Below are 17,135 nucleotides of genomic sequence, written 5' to 3' on the forward strand. Positions count from 1 at the left end.
CCTTTCAGTTCTATTACATACAAAAGTCTCTAGATTTATCTAATAAACTAAAATCTCTCCAACAGTTGGGTGTTACCAACGGCCACCGTACCATGCATGTGTATAATATTTTCTCACGCACTTCAAAAATCAACTCCGATCATTTGTGCTTCCAGCACCTTTTCCTGCAGCAGATGTGAACAAAGTTTTCAGAGCTAAGAAAAAAATAAGATAACATATAAAGTGACACAGTAGCTATAGGTAAATCTGAACTTTTATAAACTGTAAATCTGAATTCATGTGAACATATTCCTGTTGTGGCCGCATGAATTTTCAGCCCAGGTTCAGCTTGTTCCTGTATTCCTCCTATTTCCGGTTTTCTTCTCCCTTTTCTTCTATTTTTTTCTTACTTTTCAATTTCGAATCTAGGATTTCAAAAATGAATGCACAATCAAAACAATCAGTATGTATATATATTTATATATATATATATATAATTCCTTCCTGCAAATGCTCAAACTACTCAACACTATCCTGAATGCTGAATGTGTAGAAACTACATGTTCAAACATGGGGATCAGTATGATCAAATATCACATACAGAGGTCTACACGTTCAGATGTCTAGATGATTGGCCACATGAAAAAAACTATACGTTCAGAGGTCTACACGTTGGCTGTTAGTGCTTTGAGTAATCTGAAATTTGAGTAATATCTATACAGGTTATGAGCTAACGAAGGTCACAATCCTCCGTTGCTAATTTGAACTTTGAGTAATCTGAACTGTTGGCTGAAAATGAAGGGACAATGTTGACTGAAAATTTCTGTACGAAAAATGCTTAAATTTTTGTATGACAACTTCGGTTTCATGAAGGGAAAATATGATATGTATGCCATGTATGTTTCAATTTCTATAAGGAAAATGCTGGCTGAAAATTTATGGAGTGTTTATATGTATTCAAAGTTTCAAATATCAGAAACTGCTAGCATGCGTTAAGGGGTGGAGATGGAAAATGAAGCTAGTTCCATTAATTGCATAAATAAAATACAATATGCACTATACGGCAGAGTTAAGGGGTGGAGATGGAGTTTTATGAAGTCATTTAGGTGGGCACATACTATACCTTGACAACAGCAGCATGCATACTTTGTCGGTATCAGCAGAGATGGGACAAAAGATCACCGAATAAGTTCTGAAGAGGACAAAACAGAGACATGAATTTAGACATTAAAAATTAAGACAAAATAGAGACAATGTGCAGAAAATATATGAAGAAAATAGTTTGTGTCTGGTGCCATTTCCTCTACTTATATGGAACTGCTGTCAGTTAACAACAACATGTATCTGATCATCTTTTCACTTTTAATCAAGCATATATCTGATCTGTATAGAAGTATAGCAATGGGACTTCTCCAGACATATATCTGATCTATACATTATGCAAGCAGAGAAATACCAAAACAGATTCCCAGCTGTTGAAGTGCAAATGCATTTTCTTGAGCAGGAATACTAGTCAAGTTAACAGGCTTCAGATCCCATCCAATCATTGTCACATTTGAATATAACTTGAGCGGGTAGAAAATTTATCATAACAGAAGGTGAAGGTTGATGGGATCATGGGAACCAGAGTTCACCAATCCGATCCAGTGGAGCATGCTAGTGAAAGCCCAAAACTGTGATTCTATTCTATTCTATTATGATGGACAAATGAATCATGTTGTGAGCCCATTACTCAAATTGCACATTTGCCCAATGTCTTACAGATATATGGATAGGCAGAGAGAGGTCTGATATGGTTTTTGCTTATCCCTTTCCTTAGTTTCCCTTAGAAGTTATGTGCCTTTAATCTGTGGTTATGATTAATACACAACTATATATGAAGAAAATATACGAAGTAAGATTACAAAGTTCAAAAATAATAGCTAGTTCCATTAGAAGCAAATATTTACCTGCTGCTGTAGAACCTTGGGTCAACGTTGATTTTTTGTTACGACCCATCTAAAAATATAGAACATTAGAAGCTTGTTCCATTAATTACATAAATAAAATACAAGGTTGTAGTATTACCTTGTTTGTTGGCCATGCAACGGGCATAAAAAGAGCATCCCCCATACTCTCTACACCTAAGTATGGTCGTGGCAGAGTACTTTCCCTTTTTAGCACGCGAGTCACAAAAACCTGTGTGAACTCCCTTCCAAGAGGAACATCTCCCACCTTAGTGGTTGGGTCGGTTGAGATAATATTTGCTATTGCAACAGGAACTTCTGATCTCATCATAGAATATAATATCACTTCTTTACCAACCTAATAAAATATGCGAAGTAAGATTACAAAGTTCAAATAATGAAACATAAATATGAAGTGATAGATGAGAAAATTACAAGATTATCATCTGCATTTTGAGATGGTCCATGATTTCTTTGAGGTACCATTGTTGCAATGTCTCGCCTGCGACTTTGCTCTTCAATAGTATTAACATCTTCACGATTCCTTAGACGACCCACAGTGCTTGCAACTCGCCTAGTAAGTTGCAAGTCATCTTCAACCATATTTTGTGAATGGTTATTACCATTGTAATCATGTGCCACCTCATCTGAACGATGCACCCTTGAGTTCTAAAGAAAATAAAAAGGGAAAAAGTGTTAGTGAGATAAAGGAAACAAGCTTAATTAATTAACATGATAGACGTTGAACTGCTCGATATATGCTACACTGACTAAACATATGCAATATTATATCACCTGTCGAGAATTAGACCCATGTTGTGATGGGCTTTCTATATGTTGCATCCCTTGAGCTGCTACCATCATTTGATAAATTTGATCCATTTTTTCTTTCATTTGGTTCATATCCTGTCTTAAGGCTCTAACCTCTTGCTCAGACTGACTGCGAGCTTGCAATGCCATTTGAAGCTTTGTTGATATTTTCATTTGAGTTCCAGGGGTGCCTACATCTTGTGGAGTTGGTCCTAAGCCTAAACCACGAATACGACCTCTTGGTTCTTTCTCTCCAAAAACATGTGCATATAAATCACCATCTTCAATACTTTTGTCCTTCAGTTCTGGGTTCTCAGCAACAGCTTCTTCAAATTTATTCTTAAGAGGACCACACATATATTATATTTTGTTCACTTATATTTTAATTATTACATAAATCAAAAATATGTGTGTACTCACAATGAATATTTCTGCTCCAGGTAGAGGCACAATATCCCCTTCTTTGTCTTACGCATGTGTGTTCTAACATATATTTCATCTCTTCTCGCAGGGCGTCCTTGTTGCTCGGCCTACAAGAAAAAATGATTTGGTCCAGTAATTGACTAGATTTTTCATAAATTAAACTAATGATTATACAAACTAGTGATTATAATTTTTTTTACCAGTTCATGCCCCACACGAGCATAACTCTTGCTGCCAGCTGCATGCGACATAGTCAGCTTTGAACGGTTATCTTTACCTCTGTTTGTACGAACCTACAACATACATATGAATCTATCAAAACAATAATACAAATTCATTCATACAATAGTTTAATGAAGGTTTATATCTCAAAAAAGAATTCAAAACAAATCAGCATGTACCTCGGCTTCTGGAGACATCCAATAAGTTATCAACCACTCCCAATCAGATTCTTTCACCCTTTCATCCCTTTTAGCAATAAGCTCTTCAAAACTCAATGTTTCATCAAAATATTTGTTCTTTAGGTCAGCCTTAAACTCTCTCCATTTTTTTGCTGCAGATGTTATAACATAATCTATACCAGATTCATCCACTTCATAGTATTCCTATTTCAACAAAAATGTAGTTGATTACCAAATCTACTGACAATAAGCTAAGACAAATTATCTCACTAAATCAGATTACCTTCACTTTTGTCCATAACTCAAACTTCTTTTTAGAATCAACTAGTCTCCAATCCTCACAAGAAACAGGGATATTTTTCCTCACCAAAGTTCCTATGAAATTACCAAACTCTTTGTTGTTCCTACCAACTGGTTGTCCATATTCATTAAGGGTAATGCAGATTTTAGGCCCACCAATACTTGAATATATGTTCTTCTTCAAGGTTGGGCCCCTTCCTTTCCTTATATTTTGATGCCCAATAGGTTGCTCTGCTTATTACAGGAGATAAAACAGATGAAAACCTTTGTTCATAACTATTTTCAAAATTGCTACAATAAATTTAAAGTTTGTTTGATTTTTACCTTCATCATTGATGGGATTTTCAGATTCTTCATAACTATTTTCAGATTCTTCATCAACAATATCCCTTTCAGTCCTTGATCGCAAAGTAGGTCCATTAGTTGAAGCTGCTAATGTCCTTGTCTACACTCAAAGAAATGAAAACATTAAAACTTAAGGTTCAGAAATTAAAGCAGTCAACCAATTGCCAGTGAAGTAGCAGAAATTTCAAGTAGTAATATAGCTGTAATATAATATAGCTGTAGCATGACAGCAATACACTATAGCTGTCTAGCAGGACAACAGTAATACTATATTGCAGGACAGCAATACACTATAGCTGTCTAGCAGGACAACAGTAATACTATATTGCAGGACAACAATACACTATAGCTGTAACAATAACACAGTATAACTGTACAAGCAATCAAAATCAAGCTTTGAACTGAACTGTGAAGACTTTGAAGAAGTCGGAACTCTGAACAGACTTTGAACTGTCAACTGTACAAGCAATCAAAAATGGAGTATGACTGCATGTTCGAAACTGGACAGAGGGAGTACCAGATAATACACTGATCAGACTTTGAAGCTTTTCTTGACCCTTAGGCAATGAACAAAACTAGACAGAGGGAGTACCAGATAAATGCACTATCAAGTATCAACACATATTTCATCTTGGGTCTAATTAAACTTGATGTTATACATGTTGTGTATTTTTCTACATAATTGGTCAAAATTAGATAACTTTTATCAGACTTTTTTTTCAATCTGCACTGGTACTTTTTGATCTATGTGACTGTTATAATTTATACATAATGACAGCTCCTCTGATTAATTCCCTATACTCTTGCACTTTTCTTTTCAAATGCTCTTTGCTGAACAAGTGTTTCTTTTCTATTTACTGTCAGCACAAGATCTCTGTGTCCAGTTCTGCAAAATTACTGGAATGGAACCTTCATTGAACTCGTTGCCTAGGTATCTGCTTGTGAACTATCTGCAAAATTATTGCTTGTGAAGTATTATGAAACTTCATTGAACATCGTACCCTTCCATTCAGCTAAATGGGTCATATTTAGTACAGACTCCATTTAGCTGAGTCGACTGGGACAGAAGAATGTATCTGCAGAAGATAAATGAGGCACTGATGTATCTGCAAAAGATAAATGAGGCACTGATACATTTAGCTGCAGATACATTAGTGCCACACTTTCCTGCCGTGATCAGCGACTAGGACTTGCTCCTGTCATACGACCTCTTTTGTAGTTATGAATGAAATACTGAATGCTAAAATGATGATGGCACTATTGTTGCGGCTGTACATTAAGCCTGCTATTGTGTCTTGGGAAAGTGTGGCACTGATGTATCTGCAGTAGAACATGTGGGTGTTGGCTGTCGCGTGTGAAAGGGAAATGTGCCCTTGGGCCATTTCTAAGTATTTTGGTGATTGAGTGCCAACACAAGTGCTTAAATGTAAATCTATGCCCATGGATGAACAAAGTGCAAATCAAGAGCAAAGGTATGTTTCTAAGTCTTAGTACATTGGTTTTGTGTACTAATATACTTGTCTAAGTATCAGAAACAGAAAGAAGAAGGAAAGAGAAGAGTTGGCTGTGTACAGCCAAGAGGCTGTTTCGGTCTGGGGCACCGGACTGTCCGGTGGTGCACCGGACAGTGTCCGGTGCGCCAGGTTGCCTCGGGCGAAGTGGCCGCTCTCGGGAATTTGCCGACGGCGAACGGCTAAAATTCACCGGACTGTCTGGTGTGCACCGGACTGTCCGGTGAGCCAACGGTCGGCCGGGCCAACGGTCGGCCGCGCGATCTGCGCAGGACACGTGGCCGAGCCAACGGTCGGAAGGGGGCACCGGACTGTCCGGTGTGCACCGGACATGTCCGGTGCGCCAACGGCTCCCGCATCTGCAACGGTCAGCTACGCCATTTTAGGAAGGAGATCGGGCACCGGACAGTGTCCGGTGTGCACCAGACTGTCCGGTGCACCCGACGACAGAAGGCAAGATTGGCCTTCCAGATTTGTGCTCAACGGCTCCTAGCTGCCTTGGGACTATAAAAGGGACCCCTAGGCGCATGGAGGAGCACACCAAGCATTCCTACAACATTCCTAAGCACCAAGACATCGATCTCGCGCATTCGTTTCATTGTGATAGCATATAGAGCTCTTGTGGAGTTGTGAACTCTTTGAGTTGTGTTGCGAGCTCTTGTTGCGACTTGTGTGCGTGTTGTTGCTCTGATCTTTTGAAGTCTTGTGTGCGTTGCTCATTCCCCCTTGCTCTGTGTTTCTTTGTGAACTTCAATTGTAAGGGCGAGAGGCTCCAAGTTGTGGAGATTCCTCGCAAACGGGATTGAGAAAAAGCAAGCAAAACACCGTGGTATTCAAGTGGGTCTTTGGACCGCTTGAGAGGGGTTGATTGCAACCCTCGTCCGTTGGGACGCCACAACGTGGAGTAGGCAAGCGTTGGTCTTGGCCGAACCATGGGATAAACCACTGTGTCATCTCTGTGATTGATCTCTTGTGGTATTGTGTTTTGTTGAGACTCCTCTCTAGCCACTTGGCAATCTTTGTGCTAACACTTAACAAGTTTTTGTGGCTATAAGTTTAAGTTTTCACAGGATCACCTATTCACCCCCCCCCCTCTAGGTGCTCTCAATTGGTATCAGAGCCGTTCTCTTCAAGAAAGGGACTAACCGCCCGAAGAGATGGATCCTAAAGGGAAGGGAATCGTGATCAACGACAAGGAGAAGGAGTCCTTCGTCAACGAGCCAAGGGATGACAAGTCCAATGACTCGGGCTCGGGCCACAGACGCAAAGATGGGAAGAAGAAGAAGACAAGACGCATTAAGGAGATCGTCTACTACGACAGCGATGAGTCTACTTCCTCCCAAAAGGACGACGACCACAACGAATACGAGAGAAAGAAACCGGTCAATTCGAACTTTTCTTTTGATTACTCTCATATTCCCCAAAGTACTAATGCTCATTTATTATCTATTCCACTTGGTAAACCTCCTCATTTTGATGGAGAGGACTACGGATTTTGGAGTCACAAAATGCATAGTCACTTGTTCTCTCTCCATCCTAGCATATGGGAGATTGTAGAAAATGGAATGCACTTCGATAGTACGGATAGTCCCATGTTTATTAATGAACAAATTCATAAAAATGCACAAGCTACTACTGTGTTGCTAGCCTCTTTGTGCAGGGACGAGTACCATAAGGTGAGCGGCTTGGACAATGCCAAGCAGATCTGGGACACCCTCAAGATCTCTCATGAGGGGAATGATGTCACCTTGCTCACCAAGATGGAGTTGGTGGAGGGTGAGCTTGGACGATTCGCAATGATAAGGGGCGAGGAGCCAACTCAAACATACAACCGGCTCAAGACTCTTATCAACAAAATAAGGAGCTACGGGAGCACGCGATGGACGGACCACGATGTCGTCCGCCTAATGCTAAGGTCATTTACCGTTCTTGATCCTCATTTGGTGAACAATATTCGTGAAAATCCTAGGTACACCAAGATGTCGCCCGAAGAAGTTCTAGGGAAGTTTGTAAGCGGGAGAATGATGATCAAGGAGGCGAGATACGTGGACGACGCATTGAACGGTCCTACTCATGAGCCTCAACCCATCGCTCTCAAGGCAACGAGGAGTAAGGAGGCACTACCAAGCAAGGTGGCGCAAGTTGAGGCGGCCGGGCTCAATAATGAGGAGATGGCCCTCATCATTAAGCGCTTCAAGACGGCGCTTAAAAGTCGCAAGGGACAGCCAAGCAAGACCAAGACAAAGGAGAAGCGCTCGTGTTTCAAATGTGGTAAGATTGGTCATTTCATTGCTAACTGTCCCGATAATGAAAGTGACCAGGAAAAGGGGAACAAAAGGGAGAAGAAGCATTACAAGAAGGCCAAGGGCGAGGCACATATAGGAAAGGAGTGGGATTCGGGTTGCTCCTCCTCCGACTCCGATAATGAAGGACTCGCCGCCACCGCCTTCAACAAGTCATCCCTCTTCCCCAACGAGCGTCACACTTGCCTCATGGCAAGGGAGAAGAAAGTAAGCACTCATGATACTAGTACTTATGCTTCTGCAAGTGAGGATGAGTCTAGTGATGATGATGAGATAGATTACTCATGCTTATTCAAGGGATTAGATAGATCTAAAATTAATAAGATTAATGAGTTGATTGATGCTTTGAATGATAAGAATAGATTACTAGAAAAACAAGAGGATCTTTTATATGAGGAGCATGATAAATTTGTTAGTACACAAAATTCTCTTGCTCTAGAAATTAAAAGAAATGAAGTGCTTTCTAGTGAATTATCTTCTTGTCATGAAATCATTGCTACTTTAAAAGGTGTTAATAATGATTTAAATGCTAAACTAGAAGTGGCTAGTAAATCTAACTCTTGTGTAGAACATGTTATGGTTTGCACTAGGTGTAAAGATTTTAATGTTGATGCTTGTAGTGAACACCTAGTTTCAATTTCTAAATGGAATGATGAAGTGGCTAGTCTTAATGCCCAACTTAAGACTAGCAAAAGCGAATTTGATAAATTAAAATTTGCAAGGGATGCCTATACGATTGGTAGACATCCCTCAATTAAGGATGGACTTGGCTACAAAAGGGAAGCCAAGAACTTGACAAGCCATAAGGCTCCCATCTCCGCCAAGGAGAAAGGGAAGGCCCCTATGGCTAGTAGTGTGCAAAAGAACCATGCCTTTATGTACTATGATAGAAGACAACCTAGAAATGCTTATAGGAGTTGTAATGCATATAATGCCTTTGATTCTCATGCCATGTTTGCTTCTAGCTCTTCTTATGTGCATGATAGAAATGTTGGTAGGAGAAATGCTGTTCATAATATGCCTAGGAGAAATGTTGTTAATGTTCCTAGGAAATTAAGTGAACCTTCTACAATATATCATGCTTTGAATGCTTCCTTTGCAATTTGTAGAAAGGATAGAAAGGTAATTGCTAGGAAGTTAGGGGCAAAATGCAAGGGTGATAAAACTTGCATTTGGGTCCCTAAGGAAATTGTGACTAACCTAGTAGGACCCAACAAGAGTTGGGTACCTAAGTCCCAAGCCTAAATTTGCCTTGCAGGTTTATGCATCCGGGGGTTCAAGCTGGATTATTGATAGCGGATGCACAAACCATATGACGGGGGAGAAGAAGATGTTCACCTCCTACGTCAAGAATAAGGATTCCCAAGATTCAATTATATTCGGTGATGTGAATCAAGGCAAGGTAAAAGGGTTAGGTAAAATTGCAATTTCTAATGAGCACTCTATCTCTAATGTGTTTTTAGTAGAGTCTCTTGGATATAATTTGCTATCGGTTAGTCAATTATGCAATATGGGATATAACTGTCTATTTACAAATGTAGATGTGTCTGTCTTTAGAAGAAGTGATGGTTCACTAGCTTTTAAGGGTGTATTAGACGGCAAACTTTATTTAGTTGATTTTGCAAAAGAAGAGGCCGGTCTAGATGCATGCTTAATGGCTAAGACTTGCATGGGCTGGCTGTGGCATTGCCGCTTAGCACATGTGGGGATGAAGAACCTCCACAAGCTTCTAAAGGGAGAACACGTGATAGGTCTAACCAATGTTCATTTCGAAAAAGATAGACCTTGTGCAGCTTGTCAAGCAGGGAAACAGGTGGGAGGCTCTCATCACACCAAAAATGTGATGACAACATCAAGACCCCTGGAGCTGCTACATATGGACCTCTTCGGACCCGTCGCCTATCTGAGCATAGGAGGAAGATAAGTCTGAAACCCAAGGGACCCTCAAGCGCTTCCTTAGGAGAGCTCAAAATGAGTTTGAGCTCAAGGTGAAGAAGATAAGGAGCGACAACGGGTCCGAGTTCAAGAACCTTCAAGTGGAGGAGTTCCTTGAGGAGGAAGGGATCAAGCACGAGTTCTCCGCTCCCTACACACCACAGCAAAATGGTGTGGTAGAGAGGAAGAACAGGACGCTAATCGATATGGCGAGGACGATGCTTGGAGAATTCAAGACCCCCGAGTGTTTCTGGTCGGAAGCCGTGAACACAGCTTGCCACGCCATCAACAGGGTCTACCTTCATCGCCTCCTCAAGAAGACTTCATATGAGCTACTAACCGGTAACAAACCCAATGTATCTTACTTTCGTGTATTTGGGAGCAAGTGCTACATTCTAGTAAAGAAGGGTAGAAATTCTAAGTTTGCTCCCAAAGCTGTAGAAGGGTTTTTGTTAGGTTATGACTCAAATACAAAGGCGTATAGAGTCTTCAACAAATCATCGGGTTTGGTTGAAGTCTCTAGCGACGTTGTATTTGATGAGACTAATGGCTCTCCAAGAGAGCAAGTTGTTGATTGTGATGATGTAGATGAAGAAGATGTTCCAACGGCCGCTATACGAATCATGGCGATTGGAGAAGTGCGGCCACAGGAACAAGATGAACGAGATCAACCTTCTTCCTCAACAACGGTGCATCCCCCAACTCAAGACGATGAACAGGTTCATCAACAGGAGGCGTGTGATCAAGGGGGAGCACAAGATGATCACGTGATGGAGGAAGAAGCGCAACTAGCACCTCCAACCCAAGTTCGAGCGATGATTCAAAGGGATCATCCCGTCGACCAAATTTTGGGTGACATTAGCAAGGGAGTAACTACTCGATCTCGATTAGTTAATTTTTGTGAGCATTACTCCTTTGTCTCTTCTATTGAGCCTTTCAGGGTAGAGGAGGCCTTGCTAGATCCGGACTGGGTGTTGGCCATGCATGAGGAGCTCAACAACTTCAAGCGCAATGAAGTTTGGACACTGGTGCCTCGTCCGAAGCAAAATGTTGTGGGAACCAAGTGGGTGTTCCGCAACAAACAGGACGAGCACGGGGTGGTGACGAGGAACAAGGCTCGACTTGTGGCAAAAGGTTATGCCCAAGTCGCAGGTTTGGACTTTGAGGAGACATTTGCTCCTGTGGCTAGGCTAGAATCAATTCGTATCTTGCTAGCATATGCCGCTCACCATTCTTTCAGGTTGTTCCAAATGGATGTGAAGAGCGCTTTCCTCAACGGGCCAATCAAGGAGGAGGTGTACGTGGAGCAACCCCCTGGCTTCGAGGATGAACGGTACCTCGACCACGTGTGTAAGCTCTCTAAGGCGCTCTATGGACTTAAGCAAGCCCCAAGAGCATGGTATGAATGCCTTAGAGACTTTCTAATTGTTAATGCTTTCAAGGTTGGGAAAGCCAATCCAACTCTTTTCACTAAGACTTGTGACGGTGATCTTTTTGTGTGCCAAATTTATGTCGATGACATAATATTTGGTTCTACTAACCAAAAGTCTTGTGAAGAGTTCAGCAGGGTAATGACGCAGAAATTCGAGATGTCGATGATGGGCGAGTTGAACTACTTCCTTGGGTTCCAAGTGAAGCAACTCAAGGATGGCACTTTCATCTCCCAAACGAAGTACACGCAAGATCTGCTAAAGCGGTTTGGGATGAAGGACGCCAAGCCCGCAAAGACTCCGATGGGGACCGACGGACACATCGACCTCAACAAAGGAGGTAAGTCCGTTGATCAAAAAGCATACCGGTCAATGATAGGGTCTTTACTTTATTTATGTGCTAGTAGACCGGATATTATGCTTAGCGTATGCATGTGTGCTAGATTTCAATCCGATCCTAAGGAGTGTCACTTAGTGGCGGTGAAGCGAATTCTTAGATATTTGGTTGCTACGCCTTGCTTCGGGCTCTGGTATCCAAAGGGGTCTACCTTTGACTTAGTTGGATACTCAGACTCCGACTATGCTGGATGTAAGGTCGATAGGAAGAGTACATCGGGGACGTGCCAATTCTTAGGAAGGTCCCTGGTGTCATGGAACTCTAAGAAACAAACCTCCGTTGCCCTATCCACCGCTGAGGCCGAGTACGTTGCCGCAGGACAGTGTTGCACGCAACTGCTTTGGATGAGGAAAACCCTCCGGGACTTTGGCTACAATCTCAGCAAAGTCCCACTCCTATGTGATAATGAGAGTGCTATCCGCATGGCGGAGAATCCTGTTGAGCACAGCCGCACAAAGCACATAGACATCCGGCATCACTTTTTGAGAGACCACCAGCAAAAGGGAGATATCGAAGTGTTTCATGTTAGCACCGAGAACCAGCTAGCCGATATCTTTACCAAGCCTCTAGATGAGAAGACCTTTTGTAGGCTGCGTAGTGAGCTCAATATCTTAGATTCGCGGAACTTGGATTGAAATGTAGCATACATGTGTTTATGCTTTTGATCATGTTCATTCTGCATTTTGTTGCTTATTGTGGTGCTCAAGTTGTACAAACACTCCCTGGACCTCACAAGTCCTGTTTGCAAGTGATGCACATATTTAGGGGGAGCTGTGCTACAACTTGACCCTTTGAGACTAACCATGTGCTTGAGTTTGATGATTTAGTCTCGAAGGAGGATTGAAAGGGAAAAAGGTGGACTTGGACCATGAAAGACTTCCACTGCACTCCGATGAGAGGGTAACTTATTCCCAGTTCATCTTTAAACTCTCATTGCCTATTTGCTCTTAATTGAAGATTTTGGTGAGGCAATGGGGTTAAAGGGCCAAGATTGATCCCGTTTTGGTGCTTGATGCCAAAGGGGGAGAAAATAAAGGCCAAAGCAATAAATGGATCAGCTACCACTTGAGAAACTTTGAAAACAGTAGGATAAAGCTTTTGGTTTGTCAAAACTCTTGCATTGTCTCTTTTGTCAAAAGTTGGCCTCTTGTGGGGAGAAGTGTTGATTATGGGAAAAAGGGGGAGTTTTTGGAATCTTGAATCAATTTTTGTTGGAAAACCTCTCTTCATGTCTCTACAAGTGGATTTGACTTAGAGATAGGATTTTGAGTTTGATTTGCAAAAACAAACCAAGTGGTGGCAAAGGATGATCCATATATGCCAAATTGAATCAAAATGAATTTGAGTTTTTATTTGAAGTGATATTGCACTTGTTCTAGTTGCTTTATGTTGTGTTGGCATAAATCACCAAAAAGGGGGAGATTGAAAGGGAAATGTGCCCTTGGGCCATTTCTAAGTATTTTGGTGACTGAGTGCCAACACAAGTGCTTAAATGTAAATCTATGCCCATGGATGAACAAAGTGCAAATCAAGAGCAAAGGTATGTTTCTAAGTCTTAGTACATTGGTTTTGTGTACTAATATACTTGTCTAAGTATCAGAAACAGAAAGAAGAAGGAAAGAGAAGAGTTGGCTGTGTACAGCCAAGAGGCTGTTTCGGTCTGGGGCACCGGACTGTCCGGTGGTGCACCGGACAGTGTCCGGTGCGCCAGGTTGCCTCGGGCGAAGTGGCCGCTCTCGGGAATTTGCCGACGGCGAACGGCTAAAATTCACCGGACTGTCCGGTGTGCACCGGACTGTCCGGTGAGCCAACGGTCGGCCGGGCCAACGGTCGGCCGCGCGATCTGCGCAGGACACGTGGCCGAGCCAACGGTCGGAAGGGGGCACCGGACTGTCCGGTGTGCACCGGACATGTCCGGTGCGCCAACGGCTCCCGCATCTGCAACGGTCGGCTGCGCCATTTTAGGAAGGAGATCGGGCACCGGACAGTGTCCGGTGTGCACCGGACTGTCCGGTGCACCCGACGACAGAAGGCAAGATTGGCCTTCCAGATTTGTGCTCAACGGCTCCTAGCTGCCTTGGGACTATAAAAGGGACCCCTAGGCGCATGGAGGAGCACACCAAGCATTCCTACAACATTCCTAAGCACCAAGACATCGATCTCGCGCATTCGTTTCATTGTGATAGCATATAGAGCTCTTGTGGAGTTGTGAACTCTTTGAGTTGTGTTGCGAGCTCTTGTTGCGACTTGTGTGCGTGTTGTTGCTCTGATCTTTTGAAGTCTTGTGTGCGTTGCTCATTCCCCCTTGCTCTGTGTTTCTTTGTGAACTTCAATTGTAAGGGCGAGAGGCTCCAAGTTGTGGAGATTCCTCGCAAACGGGATTGAGAAAAAGCAAGCAAAACACCGTGGTATTCAAGTGGGTCTTTGGACCGCTTGAGAGGGGTTGATTGCAACCCTCGTCCGTTGGGACGCCACAACGTGGAGTAGGCAAGCGTTGGTCTTGGCCGAACCACGGGATAAACCACTGTGTCATCTCTGTGATTGATCTCTTGTGGTATTGTGTTTTGTTGAGACTCCTCTCTAGCCACTTGGCAATCTTTGTGCTAACACTTAACAAGTTTTTGTGGCTATAAGTTTAAGTTTTCACAGGATCACCTATTCACCCCCCCCCCCCTCTAGGTGCTCTCAGCGTGTGATACATTGAGTCCTGATCATCGGGCTTCTAGGTTATTTGTGGATAGCATCAGTTATTTGTGGATAGCATCAGTTATTTGTTCTTGTTTGTATTGGAAAGTAAAACTAGGATTTCAACCCTAGGCCAGGCACACATGAGAAGAGTCTTGCCACCTGACTACCTGAGTCCTCATTCAGTTTATCATTGAGAGACCGTGATAAAGTTTCTGCTTTTTGGTTGCTATGATGTTTGCTGAGTTGCAAACCTTTTCTCTTTTTATCCCTTTTCATATGGATCACTTTTCTTCCCAACTTATTTTTCTTTCATTAATTTTATTTGTTTTAGGACACGAGCAAGAAGTCGCCAATGGAACTGATCAACGAGGTACCTCCAATCAAGGTTGATGGTCGCATTGCCGTCTGTGAACCAAACAGACGTGGTCTCCACTTGTGGATAGGTTTCAGACCCTTCTAGTTTCAGATATTTGAAGCTTTAATTCTATCCTTACCCCCACAGACGTCTTAAGTTATCCCCAACCCCACTGGTCAACAGCAACAACCATTTATTAGTGCATTAGGATATTATTCCAGGTTGCAGGCCAACACTGAATTTGTTCTTGCTCATATTGTCAAGGGACCAACAGATAAGTATTCACTGCCCACAAAACAGTCCAAAAACCTGGGTATTTTCAATAGAGAGTAAGGCTTATAGACCTCAGTTAGGCACATCGACTCTATCTCAATTTATACTACCATATGAAGTAGAACATGGAGATAGGGACCAACTCACTGATCACTTGCAGCAGCCCTGCTGCCCCATTGCACACCTCCCTGTTTAAGCCTTTGTACCTCACAATTTTATATGGCAACAGACCAATCTCCCTTTTCTAAAGTTATTCTCTAAACATAGTTCTATCAGGTTGCTTCAACAATCCCAGGTCGAAATTACCCAGAACAGAAATTGCATGGGCTCAAACTGACACCACACACTGCAAATTCAGTTTTCAGGCAGCTAAATGAAATTCAGTCTCTGCAACTGAGAGTCCATCTTCGGGCAGTCTTTACACCACTTTGTGTGTGGGGTCAAGCCTAACTCACTTAAAGGAAGTTGTTATATAACACATGGTCTTCAAACTTGCTACAGAAACTTCGGTTTAAAACCACCTAGAACAGGCACTACACAGCTCCAAAACTGCACTAAAAATATTGATTTCAGACTTTTAGTTCTGAATAAACTAAGTCACCAACCACCTGACAGTCAAATTTTGAGCAACTGTTACTCCAATTTGCTCATGGATAACAAGTCAGCAATAGAATTAAGTAAAAATCCGGTATATCACGACCGGAGCAAGTCCTAGTTCTAGTTCCTTCTATAATTCTACTAGTTCCTTCTACAAGAAAGAAAATTCTAGTTCCGTGTGTATTGAGATAGATTGTGGTACTATTAAATTAAATGTAAAAAACATGAACTTATTAAATAGGGAAATACATTAACCTTATGTTTCTTATTGGCTCGATGTGATCCATTTGCTTCTTCATTAACCATAGTACTAGGTACATGGAGATTAAGAGATCTCATCCTCTTCATATTTTCTTTTATGTTGGCAGCCCTTTGTAGTTCATATTCATTGACCTTCGTTTCTTTACCCATTCCTCTTCCTCTTAAAAACTTTCCTCCTGAATCAAGACATAAAGAGATTACAATCAAGATTCAAGACAAAGAGATTACAACGTAAAATGAAACATTTTTGCGTAAACAGATATAAACATATCTTACTTGCTAGATTGGTTTTCGGCAATCACTATTCCATCTATATCAGTCCTAACACAACTACCACCAATAGATACATTAACTTGTGTGTGTGCATCCAAATCTGGCAAGAAAGAACCTATTTCTGTACTATTGTCTAGCCTTTCTTCCATATCATACATGTCACGTTGTTTTGACTTCAAAACAGCAAACCAATCAGCATCAATAGGATCTTGCACATAGTAAACTTGAGTTGCCTGAGATGCAAAAATAAATGGCTCATCTAATTCCTTGTCACCGGTATTGAATAAATGCTTGAAGTTGACCATTGTCACCCCAAACTTGTCTATTTTGACCCATTTGTCTCGTACTCGGTTATCAATCCAATCACATTTGAACAATACTATTTTTCCCTGGTGATGGTAGTTCAGCTCAAGAATGTCTTTTATAACACCATAATAAGTTTTGCTCATTGATACTAGGTTATTATTGTTTGTCCCATCAAAACTTGTTGCATGTGCAACTAGGGCTACACCACTACACTGCACTGACCTACCCACATCATAAGAATGTGTATGGAAATTTATCCCATTTATAGAATAACTATCATAAGAATGTGCAACCATGTTAGGCTCCTTAGCTAATATTGTTATCTCCTCAGGTACTTCCTCACTCGTTGTTTCCACCTGATGATATTGAAGATTGTTATTGCACTAAAAAAATAATGTGGAACTATACTCTATATAAACATTTTCCTAGATACTTACGTGTGACTTAAACCACTCGTGAAAAGTCTCATAGTGTAAACGACTGATTGCTCTTTGATTTTGATGACCAGCAGAGTAAAGGTATTCTATATGTTTACTAAACAAACATTATAATTTAGTAATCATGAAATAAATGGATGATATTGATTATAAAATATAATGTTC

The 17,135-nt window shown here is 41.6% G+C and overlaps 1 protein-coding gene across 1 annotated transcript; it reads right to left on the minus strand.

Annotated features, from left to right (window-relative positions):
• Nucleotides 1–3,221: 3,221 nt before the first annotated feature.
• LOC109942850 (uncharacterized) lies at nt 3,222–16,532 on the minus strand. Its single transcript, XM_020545403.1, has 7 exons — nt 16,231–16,532; nt 16,101–16,130; nt 15,403–15,442; nt 4,184–4,304; nt 3,843–4,090; nt 3,560–3,763; nt 3,222–3,451 (listed from the first exon to the last, which is right to left on the minus strand). The coding sequence occupies exons 1-7, from the start codon at nt 16,530–16,532 to the stop codon at nt 3,320–3,322; spliced, it is 1,077 nt and encodes a 358-aa protein (XP_020400992.1). The 3' UTR covers nt 3,222–3,319.
• Nucleotides 16,533–17,135: the final 603 nt, after the last annotated feature.

The sequence above is a fragment of the Zea mays genome, chromosome 10, assembly GCF_902167145.1.
Source record: "Zea mays cultivar B73 chromosome 10, Zm-B73-REFERENCE-NAM-5.0, whole genome shotgun sequence".
NCBI classification, from domain to species: Eukaryota; Viridiplantae; Streptophyta; class Magnoliopsida; order Poales; family Poaceae; genus Zea; species Zea mays.

Excerpts from the sequence above, each read along its gene's own strand:
- LOC109942850 (XM_020545403.1), bottom strand. The coding sequence starts at position 16,532 with ATGGTCAACTTCAAGCATTTATTCAATACCGGTGACAAGGAATTAGAT. Across the intron at positions 4,305-15,402 it reads CCATGCAATTTCTGTTCTGG|ACAAGGACATTAGCAGCTTC; the intron begins GTAATTTCGACC and ends CTTTGAGTGTAG. Across the intron at positions 3,452-3,559 it reads GGATGTCTCCAGAAGCCGAG|GTTCGTACAAACAGAGGTAA; the intron begins GTACATGCTGAT and ends TGTATGTTGTAG.